The sequence below is a fragment of the Carassius carassius genome, chromosome 34, assembly GCF_963082965.1.
Source record: "Carassius carassius chromosome 34, fCarCar2.1, whole genome shotgun sequence".
In the NCBI taxonomy this organism is placed as follows: Eukaryota; Metazoa; Chordata; class Actinopteri; order Cypriniformes; family Cyprinidae; genus Carassius; species Carassius carassius.
The window spans coordinates 12,237,551-12,251,189 of NC_081788.1; the positions used below are offsets into that span (position 1 = coordinate 12,237,551).

Consider the following 13,639-nt stretch of genomic DNA (forward strand, 5'->3'; position numbering starts at 1 on the left):
TAGATTTAGTGTTGATTAAAATATTTCTCAGTTCTGTGAAGAGGAAGGGCATTCCTAAGATTTTTTCCACTGGTTACAAGACACAAGCACTTGTTTACATTCACTTTATTTGCATTCTCCACTTTTCTGATCTGGACCTATAGCTTTGAGATTTCTTTGAAAAGATATCTTCTTTTTAATGACACTCAACCCTCTTAGTTGTACAAAGCTGACCACATTTTATTATGAAAGAGAAAACCGAATGGAAACGTGGAAGAGAAATAGAGAATATGACAGCTTTTTTGTTGTGTAAGAGCTGCATTTGTTGGTTCAAAATCATCAGTTGTTCATGCAACAGGTCTGGACTGGAGAAAATGGGTCAGTTCAGTTTAAGCTGTGGTCATCTGTGGATCTTTGTGTTTGTGATTGAGGTTCTTTAATCACTCCGTTTTTTGTTTTGTTTTTACAAAAAAAGTATTTCAAATAAATGCTGTTCTTTCAAACTTTCTACTCAACAGAGAATTCTTTATGTAACATGGTTTCCATAAAAAATATTAAGCAGCACTTTTATCAACATCAATTAACAAATAGTCAAAAATGCAAATAAGCACATAAGAATGATTTCTGAAGGATGAAAGTCATGATGTTGAAAATTCTGATTCATCATTGCATTTTAAAATATTAGAATAGAAACCGTGTTTTAAATTGTTATAGATAAATTAAGCTTTGGTGAAAGCAAGATTATTTTCTAAAAACCTATTATCAACCCCAAACTTTTAAACTGTAGTGTAAATATTCAACAAAAGCATGATTCACTAAATGTGCTAAAAATATTTTTTTACATATAATTTACATATAATTTGCAAACCATAAAACACAGGGTGGATCAGTCACCAATCTGGTGACCAGTGGCTCCATGACCCTTGTGTCACCTCACCTCTGCTTTGAATAAGGATCAAGTGCATTTGATAAAACAAATGAGTAGATTCTGATCCCTTTAAAAAAAAAAAAAAAAAACTAGTGCGTCAATGTCTTATCTACAGTCCTTGGGTCTGTTTATGCCCATAAACAACATATAAAACATCATCAATCACAACATCTCAGGAGACTGTTATTTCCTCTAAGTTTCCACTGTTAATGTTTTGCTGTAGCATTTGCTTAAATGTAATTAATGTCGCAACACTGATATGACATAAAACCCCCAATAGGGAAGCTAGTGGCAGTGATGTCTTATGTGGTGTAGATTGCGGGAGGAGGTGGAGGAGGCTGTGTCTGTGGAGAATTGATCCTTTAGGCTGTTCATGTCAAAGACATTTAGCCTTTGCCTGTTCTGTGTCTGGCACTCAATGTTCTTTTGTGGCCACTTTGCCCCTTGAATAAGAGGGTCATCTGATGTCTGTACTGCTCATGTGATCCTTCTGTTTTGACATCAATTGCTCGTGGCACATGCTGTCTCCAGGGAAACCCGAGCGTGTGACTGAAAATAAAGGAAATGAGAAGAAGACAAGAGTGGGAAGAATCGGGTGAATGTTGCCGTTAGACCTTTGTGCTGAGTCAATGTATGTGAGCTTTACTGATACTTGTTACATCTGACTGAACAGTTTTCCACTGAGTAGAGGATAAAGAACTGATGATTTGACCTTAAACATTCTCTTTATCTAGACACAGAAGGCAAACCTTTTAAAATTGATCTGTGCTCTTCTGTTGTGGTTATGTAAAACATAGTCCTTTTGATATAACTGTGTGTATTGTCATGGCTGGGTCATGATGACCCTCCTCCCATCTTTGTTGCTCTGCAAATTAGCATCAAGTGTTCTTAAGCAAAGATAAAGGGGAAAAAATGAGATGGAGTTTGAAAATCAGAGTTCATAATTTGATATAGCGGCAGTCTTTACTAACAGACTTCAGAGCCCACATCAGTAGTATGTCTGGAGACATCTAGTGGTTAAAGCGGAGTTGCCCAGACCCCCTTTCTATACATTTTCAAGGTAAATAAGACAAAAAATGTTCAAACTAAAATATAAATTAGAAATGAATACATGCTTCAATTATATGTTTTTTGTTGTTGTTTTTTTTCGTAATATACTTTTGTGGCATGGCGAGCCAAATCAAAGGTCACCATGGGCTGTGTAAGTCTAAAAAGGATTTACATTCAGTTAATTTAACATGCTCTTAATATAAAACAACAAAAAAGTACAACAATAAACTGTTATCATATTTTAGAGTTTATGTATTTGTAGTACAACAGAAATACCAGTTGTCCATCTAAGCTTAGATAGGAGGGCATTTGAACTGTGAGGGGCTTGGGGTCAAAAATGTTGAGAATGACTGCCTTAAACCACATGTAAAGTGGTTGGTGTTACATGTCAGTCAAATGGTCTATTTTTGGACAAAATAGGCTGCCATAAGGACCTGATCTTGCATTTAGTCAAAGGTCTGATTACCTGAAACTAAGTATATGTCAGTGTTCATGACAATTGTTCTTTTATAATTCTAATTGAGTGATTTACAGACAAATCACTAAACAGAATGATTTGATCACTGACTCATGATGTGGTTAAGAGCTCCTCTTGGTGACCATTACCTGTCTTGGAGGATAGATGTTTCCAAGGAGCATGAGTGTTTTAGTGTGTGTGTGTTAGTACAAGCTGTTCTTGTGAATGATTGTGTTTTTGTGTGTGTTTTGTCTCTAGGCTTCCATTGTTCCAGGCTAGTGCTTTTGCTTTTCTAGCCCCAGCAAGAGCCATCCTTTCACTGGATAAGTGGAAATGTAACGCAACAGGTACATGTTGCACACACACACGTGTACTCTCTCAGTCACACTTAAGACTGCTAATCTGATCGTCTTGTGTCTCTGCAGCTGTTCATCTATTGAATGCCACCGAGCTGCCACACACAGAAGACATCTGGTACCCCAGGATACGAGAGGTCTGTTAAAACAGAGAATGAAGAACAGAACGTGTATTTAATGAGGAACATTAATGTAAAAATCAATATAGGAACTGATGGTGAGAAAATAATAAAATAAAATGAGGTGACAAGTTAAGGCAGAGTGGCTATAAAGGCTCTGAATTATTATACAATATAGAACCACAATCACTGTAAATTTTAATTAAAAGGGGGTATTTAACAAATCATATTTACATCGTTATTTAATGTTACAATGGATTAAATACATAAATATTTTTTTCCCAATATTTTAAATTTGTATGGTTAATTAAAATCTTGAAATGTGATTAATATTTATTAAAAGGACAATAAACCATGTAGTGACTCGGGTAATATGAGCTATTGGAAACTGCGTTTAAAAAATTCATGTCATTTAAATTACTATGTGCATAAATGTTTATTTAGTTTATTCCGTCCGTACAGGGGATATATTGGAAGACTTAACTTGATCTTAAGTCTTCTCCAAGTTTTGTGGGTTTTGAATGACATAAGAGTGAATAAATTATGAAAGAATTTTTAATTTTTGGATGAACTATCCCTTTAACTGTCTTTTAAGAGACTTTTGCATGGACTGATTTGATATTGATTTTGGTGTGGCAGACAAAGACAAAGCAACTTGAGCTAAATTAGATTAAACAGAACATTACTCTGTCTGGAGGTCTTTGTCAATGACACTTTTCAATCCTTGATCCCTTTTAACCTTTAACTGCTTTTTGACGATCCATCTTTTTCTTCTTATAATTTTTCTTTTAGTTTATTTGTATGATGATCAGATTTAGGTTAAGTTAACTTCTTTCTCCCTCTCTGTCTCTGTAGATCCAGGGTGCTATAATCGTCTCGTCTCTAATAGAGGTGATCATAGGGGCTTTAGGTTTGCCAGGTATCCTGTTGAAGTACATCGGCCCGCTCACCATCACCCCTACTGTCACTCTCATTGGGCTCTCGGGCTTCCAGGCAGCTGGAGAGAGAGCAGGCAAACACTGGGGCATTGCCATACTGTGAGTACAGCTTACACACACACACACACACACACACACGATAACTGTAGCTCAGTGGATGCAGTGTATAAACTCTCTGCCCTCTGTTAAACAGAACCATATTCCTGGTGCTGCTGTTCTCTCAGTATGCGCGTAACATTCAGTTGCCGCTCCCAATCTACAAATCCAAAAAAGGCTGGACGTCTTATCGCCTGCAGCTGTTCAAGATGTTCCCAGTGAGTTTCTCCACATTCATTCAAGACAAACAATTAAAACAGAATAAGAAAGCACATAAAGATGTAGAAAATGATTATTATATTATATAGAATTATTATATTATTTTTATTTGATGCTATTATATAAATATTATTAATTAATATGTATCGAAAGAGATTTTGTTATTTTCACTGTTCATTTAATTGCTCTTTGTTATTTTAGGTTTAATTTAATAGAGCATTAGAGCTGCTTCATTGCAGAATCTCAGTACTTCCTGTAATAATACAGGGAAACGGTCATTATACATAAATCTTGTATCAGGGATTAATGTATTTTCTGAAATTATTATATAGTAAATTAAGTATAGTAAATGTAGTATATTAGGTGTGTATATATAGTGTGTGTGTGTGTGTGTGTGTGTATATATATATATATATATATATATATATATATGCGTTATGTGTTATATGTATTATTTTTGTTTTTCTCAGTGCCATTCCATAAAAAATAATGAATTATACATTTATGTATTTACTTGCTTTCTCGCTTGCTTTCTTATGCTGTTGCCAAAGTTGTGTCAATTATGAAAAAAAAAATGCTAAAACATCAGAATTTCATCGCAGAAGAAATACTTTTTACATTCAAGTGATCATCTCTGAATAATTTGAATTTCTGTTTAATTGCAAATGTTGCTTTTTAAATATATTGGCAGGTAAAGTTGTTGAACATATCTCAATAATCAGTGCATTGCGCTTTACACTTGATTTGATTTACACTTTAAAATTATCCACATTCTCATAAAGGAATTCTCATTTTCATTAGCAGTCTGGTGTCTCCTGCTCCCAGGTGGCATTTTCAGAGTTTTGACACAGCTCTTAATCTGCCGTTAGCTCTGATGACAGCCGTAATTACCATGCTGTTTCAGAGATGAGATCATTTTGGCCTGTGTTTTTAAATGGAAGCACAGCAGACAATGACATGGCAATGAAAGTGAGTGTGGGAGGCAGATAGAGGCAAGCCAAAACACACAGATCGTGAGAGAGTTTCAGCGTGCAGTGCTGTCTGCTTGTTTGAAGGCTAGTGAAGGAGGTTGGATAACATGTCTGGCTTTGTGTTCAGCAGTCTGCGTTACTCATCAGGATTTTTTTTAAGTAGCTGGGTTTATCTCGCTTTCTTTCTCTCTGTAGATCATCATGGCTATCCTTTTGTCATGGTTTCTGTGTTTCATCTTCACGGTGACTGATGTGTTTCCTCCTGAGAAGGACAAATATGGCTTCTACGCCCGAACAGACGCCCGACAGGGCATCCTGGCAGCCGCCCCCTGGTTTAAGATACCCTACCCCTGTGAGTGTGTTAGTCTTTTCCAAACCTAGTGAACTGCCCATATTTCTGCACCTGTTAAGGCCAACCCTTTTGAAAAAGTAGTACACATTAGCATGCTTTTAAAAAATTATTTCCATAAGTACTTTTTTTTTTTTTTAAATGTAATGTAATGTAATGTTTTAGGAAGCTTATTTGCATATAAATTACAATTAAATGCAAAGAAAAGTATTATCATTTACATTTATATTAACTAGTTAACTTTAGAGTGTTTTACATATTTACATATTTATATGTAATTTCCTATTTACTCCTATTGTTTTTTAAATATGTTATAGTGTGCTGACAAGCATTTATGGCACACTAAAATATACCTTAACGTCATTTCTATTAAAACTTATATGTTGTGTGTGTGTGTGTGTGTGTGTGTGTATATATATATATATATATATATATATATATATATATATATATATATATATATATATATATATATATATACCCATACACATTTGTAATCTAGTTGTAGTTATAGTTTAACTTTAAATGTAATATCTATACATCAAAACAAGTTTGTTTTGATGTATAGATATTAGGGCTGCACGATGTGTCGTTTAAGCATCGATACCGCGATGTACGAATCCACGATAGTCACATCGCAGGATGTGTGATGTAGACTGTCGTAGTTGATCCGTTATTCATTAACTGTACGGGTCAGCTGCTCCCCGGCCCTTGACGAATGTAATTTGCGGATTAATTGCACAGCTTAACCATCATAGAGTGAAAGTTTTGACAGGGCAGAGAGAGAGAGAGAGAGAGAGTGCGCGAGAGAGAGAGAGAGAGAGAGAGAGTGAGAGAGAGACCGTCTTCAAACAACACGAGCGCTGTCTTGCTCTCTCTCCCTCGCGCATATTAATCAATTGACACGATGGTGTCAATGTTTAAATCATTTAAAATGAGAATGTAAGTGTGCTCACCCAATTCTTGTTTGTAAGAAAAAAATTGATTAGATTTCATATCGCAATATATATCGCAATGTCATTTTTTTCCCAATATCGTGCACCCCTAATAGATATAGACAAAAGATTATTCTAACATAATGTGCAATAACTGTATTTTATAGTTGAACTTGTAATTCAAGCTAAGTGTGGTAGGAAACATTGCTCCAATGGGCTAGTTGCATATCTCCGCCATCTTGGATTTCCGGTCTTGCGAGTGTGTGCGTAGATATTTCCGGTTGTGCTAAACGTCAGTGCAGAGAAACGGAGAAGTCCAAATATTACTTTCTATATGTTTACAGGATTTATAATATCACTTCAAATACAAATAAGATATACACTGCTATTATTACTATACTATAAATGTTAACTGAGCCAGTGGATTTGAAACTTGTGCATGTTTGGGTCTGGTGAATGAATTAAATACACTAATGTTCCCTACTGTTCACGAGATGAAAGTTGAACTCATGGTGTGTATACACAGCTACAAAATGTATTTTTATCTTACCAAATATGTAAATGTACAAATTACTTATTTCTCGAAAATGTCTGCATTATTTTTTTTTTTTAATGAAATATTTACCTCGTTGAGAAGTGGGCTGCAATGTATCTTCTGAAGTATCCATTTCTCAGTTGTATACATACATCAGTCTGTTTCATCGTTATTTTCACAACATATTTTATTTACACAGTAAAAAATACATGACTAATTTTAATGTGTTTAATCTGATAATTAATGCAAAAGAATAACAATATACATGGCTGCTCATAGACAGATAATGATTTATGCTGCAGATCTTTCACAAAACAAATACACATGAATGCAAACAGCGATCTTTTATTTAATGCAAACCTACCATAATTATATTACGTTTAATTGTACAGTTAGTTATAAATTGTTAACAAATAAAGTTAATAAAACATACTTTATCAGAAATCTCTGTGCGTCTTGTTTAACAGTCAGAAACATTGATCTTACATAACAGTCAGAACAAAACCAGCTCTTCGAAAATGAAAAGTATTGCATATTTGAGTGGTTTGTGTTTGAAAGAAGAAATCCCTGTGGACCTGACCTGACGCTGATCGCATAATCAACAGAAGAATAACGCAATCTCCGCATTGTATCTTGATGAATTTCCACACAGAGGTACGCAAAATGTAGGGAGGATGTTTCCCCATGTTTTTGATATACCAATATCCGCTGATAAATTTGAAAAACATTAATTATATACATCTAGCCAAGTTTCGTATGTAAGTTTCCCTTACAGTCAATGCGAGCGTCGCAAGACCGGAAGTAAGTATGCACACACTCGCGTCGCTGAAGCTCACCGGCGCCATCTTGTGCAACTAGCCCATTAGGTCACATATGAGGTTCCATGACATTTAGGGGCTTATAGGCAGCTCACTATGTTATAATAGATGAACTACATCAGTTCTTACATTTAAACTGATAATTACATTGAGAACTAAATTGTGTAGTGAATATAATATATTCAGTAAACCTTGTTAAAACCTTGCTAAACCTGATCAGATTATACATGATGCTTTGTTTGAATGGTTGTGTTGTAGTCCAGTGGGGGATGCCCACAGTGACAGCAGCAGGGGTGATTGGGATGTTGAGTGCTGTAGTTGCCAGCATCATCGAGTCCATTGGAGACTATTATGCATGTGCCCGTCTCTCCTGTGCCCCGCCTCCACCTATACATGCCATTAACAGGTACAACACAAGGACACAATTGCACAAATCAAAACTGATAAGACACTTATAATGTTTGGTTGTCCTAATGCACTACTTGGAAAATTATTTTTCTCAGAGGGATCTTCATGGAGGGTCTTTCCTGTGTTCTCGATGGTATCTTCGGGACAGGAAATGGCTCCACATCTTCTAGCCCAAATATTGGAGTGCTGGGCATCACCAAAGTAGGACCTTTTCCTATTCAGCCTCCCTGGTATTAGATCTTGGCTTTAAGGACCTGGGTGTTAAAAGCACATTTAGAGAGCAGTCCATATAGCACATAGCAGCATGTGTTAGAGTGTATAGTGATCCTCAGTGACTGCAGCGGATCATTAGCAGCCTAAAGACCTTCAGTAATGAAGAAAGCAATCGTAATTTAAAATAAGCTCTGGCTGTCTATGTTCTCCCACAGGAACTATTAATGTATTTATTTATTACGGATGCAACTACTACACATAAGGCTACTACTTTGATTACAGTTCCACAATTACAATTTGTGCTGATGTGTTGACTTCATCAATTTGGTAAGGAAATGAAATATCAGATTATTCACGGACATATGCTACATTTCAAACCTTCGAGAAGTTGTATTTTTATTTTTTGTAAGAAATTAATGCTTTTATTCAGCAAGGATGCATTCAATTGAAAAAACGTGATATTTATAATGTTAGTATATTTCTATTTCTAGTAAATGCTCTTTTGATTTTGTATACATTTTTTATCAATAACTCCTGGAATATGACTGTACTCCCCAAAAGTATTAAGCAGCTCAAATATTTTCAGCATTGATAATAATAATAAATATTTCTTCAGCAGCAAATCAGTAATATTACAATGATCATGTTAGACTGAAGGCTGGAGAAATGACTGAGCATAAAATAATTATTTCTAAAATCTTACAGACTACAAACTTTGTAATTATTGTGTATATTTCAGACTTTTTCGGTTTTGTATCTCACTTGTTACTGTATATTCTGGTGTCAGTGGATTGTGTGCTAGTCGTGTAATGCACTTGTTATGCAGGAGTTATTCTCTGATTGGTCGTTTCTTCTCTCTGTGTGTTTTGTTTTTGTATAGGTGGGGAGTAGGCGGGTAATTCAGTATGGCGCGGCACTGATGCTGTTACTAGGAATGGTGGGTAAATTCAGCGCTCTCTTCGCATCACTGCCAGACCCAGTTCTGGGGGCGCTGTTCTGCACTCTATTCGGCATGATCACCGCTGTTGGCCTTTCCAATCTTCAATTTGTGGATCTCAACTCATCCCGCAATCTGTTCGTCCTTGGCTTCTCCATCTTCTTTGGCCTGGTCCTGCCCAGTTACCTCAAAGAAAACCCTCTAGTCACTGGTAGATACACGCGTCTACTCACCCCAATGGAAATGATGATTGCTTCTTGAGGAACTAGTGAGGAACCATGTTCTTTTCTTCTTTTGTAGGTATAGTGCAGATAGATCAGGTGCTGAACGTTCTGCTTACGACTGCCATGTTTGTAGGAGGTTCAGTGGCGTTTGTGCTGGATAATACTATTCCTGGTGGGTGCAAATCTCATAATACACTCATAAAACACTGTTTGTCTGAAAAATCAGGAGATGGGGAACTTTGATTTCTTTTCAACCCAATTAAACCTCTCATAAAATCTTTCTATTCTGTTCCAGGCACCCCGGAGGAAAGGGGCATACGCAAGATGAATCGTGGAAACGGTGTATCTAAACGGGACAGAATGGAGTCTTACGACCTTCCCTTTGGTATGGACTTCCTGCGGCGCCATCGCATTTTCCAGTACCTCCCAATCAGCCCCACATTCGCTGGCTACCCATGGAGCGTCCTCACCCACAGATGCCATGAGCGCCACGACAGGAGAGAGGACGACATACCAACGAAGCCAGAACTGGGAGAAAGTGGGGTATAGTGTAGGTTTTTAGATAGTAGTCACAATGCTCCATTCCACCCAGTCAGTGCAATCTTCAGTCCAGTCCTTTACTAAACAGCCAGCGATAAACTCTTTTCATCCCACAATCCTTTAAAACTCTGTATCCTTTTTGATTGACTCATCAAGTTTTTCCAAAGTTGGTTTCTAGCTGTGAACACGGCTTCTAAAAACTTTGACAACACAGCAGCTTTGGCATTGATCTGAAAGTCTCTCCATGACAACCGCGAGTGGATACAATTCAGGTTGTACTTGTTCATCTCTCTATGTGTGGGAGGACATGTGAACAGAGACTGAAAAATCACTATATATTATCTACTGGATTTCCAATATCAGTGTTCTTTTTTTTTTTCGACCTGCACAGCTCCATCTGCACGAAGCGTCCTTTTTTGTTGATAATTGGGTGTTTGAATTTAAACGAAGCACTAATGAGTGCTATCACACACTTTCACATTCAATACACACACAAAGACATGCTCACACTCGCATTATGCATGGTGCAGTTCCGGATCCCTGTTGAAGCAAGAGGATCGTTAAGGTTTACATAGTGATGCAAGGTTATTGTGCTTTATGATTGAATTGCATTGCTTGAATTAACGCACAAAATGTAGTTTGCTTGTTCCTAATTTAACTTCTAGAGTCTTGCTTCCAAATCGTAAGTTAGCTGCTATTTTGATTAAAAACTCATGACGAAAGGGGTGTTTCTTCTTAAATACTGTTATTTGACACCTTGAAATTGTAGTGATTGCCCGTTTTGGAGGCAGATAGCTATGCAGTAGGTAAAATTAGACGAAAATCGAATGTACTGTCAGTGCATGGTTTCAAAAGAAGGAAGACTGGAAGGGAAAAACTTGAGAATAGTTGCACTCAGGCAGTCCCATTGAAAGATGTGGGGAAATGATTGCGATTGAGTCGATTGAGCCCTCCTTTTGGCTCAACCACATTTTTGTTTGATATAGGTGGCACTTCCTCACTGCTGGTTAAGTGAACGTGGTTTATAAAGTAGATTCCCACAAGCACTTCAGATGTGGTTTGTTTTTGAACACAGAGAGGATGGGTGGCATTTAGTGGGCGTTCATTGACCGGTTCTTCGGCTTTACAAATCCTATTATACTATATTATCACAATCAATTTCTGATCATTAGTATTTAGTTGTAACTATAAATTCACATTTCCCATCTTTGGTTTACAGACATTTTATTATCTTTACTGTAACAACATGTACAAAACAAAGCATTTTTTTTGTTATAGCATTGAAACCATCATTTGATCATTTGAGACTCTAATGTCATGGAAGGGTGACTTCAGTGGCCCTCTTGATTTAATAATGTGCAGTTGTGCTTTAACCTGATATGTGATAATCTCACTTAGAGCTCCATCTGACGGTGGTATTTGTACTTGTAAATTATTTATTTATATGTACTACATCTATTATCTTTGTGCAAATCATTTGCTGCCTGTAAGCAGGAAATGGAAGATGCAGTTCTCCACTCTAAGGTTTGATTTGAAATGCTGAAGGTGTGTTTGTGTGTTGCAGCTGAGAAATTGAAGTTTTATACTACCACATTCTTGACATTTACAACATAACTGGTGCTTCATCAGTGAGTCATTCCAACTAACATGTTTGAGATGTTTTTTTTTCTCTCTTTCTAGCTGACTTGTAATACAGCTTGATGTTGGATTTGTGTTGTATTAGTCTTTACCCGAAACCCTAATTATGCAAGGACCATTTCACTTGGTAACACAATGTTACAACTCTTACTTTGTTTTCAGCCTTATTTACACATTTAAAAAAAAAAAAAAAAACTTCTGTGCATTATAGCAGGAAAGAACACATCGCAGAGTGTTTTTAATGTGTTTGGGAATGTTTAAATGAGTAGAATGAGATCTACAGTTCAAATCAATGAGAGTCAAAACAAATGATGTCTAAAGAATTCATTACTATAACACTTTCTGTTCCTAAAATAATCTTATAAAACATTCAGCACTCTAAAGTGTGTTATAATGATTGTCTAAGAATCCAAAGTAAATGGAAGTGAGAAAGTGTGCAGTTTGCCACTAAATCTTCTCTCATTCTCACCGATAGTGCTTGCAGTGGTGTCAGTTCTCATCTCCTCAAACTTTTATCCTTAAATAGTTTATTGAAATGTTATTGTATGACATCTTATGAAGACCTTTCACATCCTGTGGTGTTTAATTGTCTGTCAGTCATAAAGGTTTCTATGGCAGTGACATGCATAAATATTTGTCAAGTTATGGGGATTACTGAAAAAAAAAAGTTGATTTATTGATGCTAAATATGGTGATAAATATGAGAACATTTTGGAAATAGACGCTCTTGTGCTGAGTTTCAGTATCCACAGATGTAAAGTTTGTGATTGGTCTTAATAACATGGTGGCATGTGATTTCAAAGAAAATAAGCCCTTCAGTTATTTTGAAGGGGATATATCTAAAGAATATGCTTAGTTTCTCTGAATCATAATGTTTTTAATGTTTATAATGTTTATATATATATATATATATATATATACATACATACATCATTTTGTTTTTACAGGCAAGATGTTGGGGGGAAAAATGCTTATCTTAAATCATCATGCTGCAAAGTGCACCAATTTGTTAAATTTTTATTTGAGTAAAACATTCTCTTTTTTTTTGTTGTCTTTTTTTAATCTTAAGTTTGTTTGAATATTTTTGTTAACATGACTGTTTTCATAGTGTATTTTTCTAACATTACTTCCTGTTCATGTTAAAAGTAGTACAAAAAAATTTAAAATAGAAAGAGGTGCAATGCCTTGAGACTATTATAAATATATGAATATATATATATTTTGGGCAGAATGTGCTATATTCTTGGACCAGCCATTGCAGCTCCTGTAAGTAGAAACAGCAGAAATTGTTTTGTTCCATGTCCCTAAAGATATTTAATAAGATGTTTCTGAACAAAACATATTGTCTTTTGTCTTTTTGCATGTTTTTGTGTTTGTGTGTGTATCAAGGTTCCCCCAATAAAACCGTATATATCAGGTATTTAAAAAGGAAATTAATAATTATAACGTCTTATAAAATTTTATAAATAATAATTATTATGTCTAATCCTGCATCCTTGACTGTTTTCAGGATCAGGCTATAGCGCAATCTGAGGGGGAAATAATAAAACTTTCACATTTCAAATGAATGGATTTTTTTCTGAACTGTGGTCTAGTTATGTATGCAAGGTGACAGTAAAATCTTTGTCCGATCTGTTAAACTCATCAAGTATATCAGGTTACACATATCTGTTTTTCACCTCTGCTTCTCCCCCATCAACCGTGTGTGTGTGTGTGTGTGTGTGTGTGTGTGTGATGACCGTAACCATCGGAGTTAACATGATTAAGCACACAACTCAACCAGGCTCAGTTAATAGATGCAGTCTTGGGGGATGCAGAGAGAAGAAAGTGAAGAGATGCTGTCAACAACACCAGGTCTATTCTTTGTGGTCCCTTTTTGAATATTAATAAAGGACACAGTTAATCAACTAATCAAATAATATGATAAAT

General features: G+C 35.9%; 1 protein-coding gene across 4 annotated transcripts in view; it reads left to right on the forward strand.

Moving 5' to 3' along the window:
- Positions 1-11,266, forward strand: part of LOC132114410 (solute carrier family 23 member 2-like) — a 194,158-nt gene extending 182,892 nt beyond the window's left edge. For all 4 annotated transcript variants that reach the window (XM_059522488.1, XM_059522490.1, XM_059522487.1 and 1 more), the window contains 10 exons: positions 2,673-2,761; positions 2,840-2,907; positions 3,745-3,926; positions 4,021-4,141; positions 5,309-5,465; positions 8,009-8,156; positions 8,254-8,359; positions 9,252-9,519; positions 9,609-9,704; positions 9,828-11,266. In XM_059522488.1, the coding sequence (XP_059378471.1) occupies positions 2,673-2,761; positions 2,840-2,907; positions 3,745-3,926; positions 4,021-4,141; positions 5,309-5,465; positions 8,009-8,156; positions 8,254-8,359; positions 9,252-9,519; positions 9,609-9,704; positions 9,828-10,081 (1,489 nt within the window). In that variant the 3' untranslated portion in view covers positions 10,082-11,266. The remainder of the gene's footprint in view (positions 1-2,672; positions 2,762-2,839; positions 2,908-3,744; positions 3,927-4,020; positions 4,142-5,308; positions 5,466-8,008; positions 8,157-8,253; positions 8,360-9,251; positions 9,520-9,608; positions 9,705-9,827) is intronic.
- Positions 11,267-13,639: the final 2,373 nt, after the last annotated feature.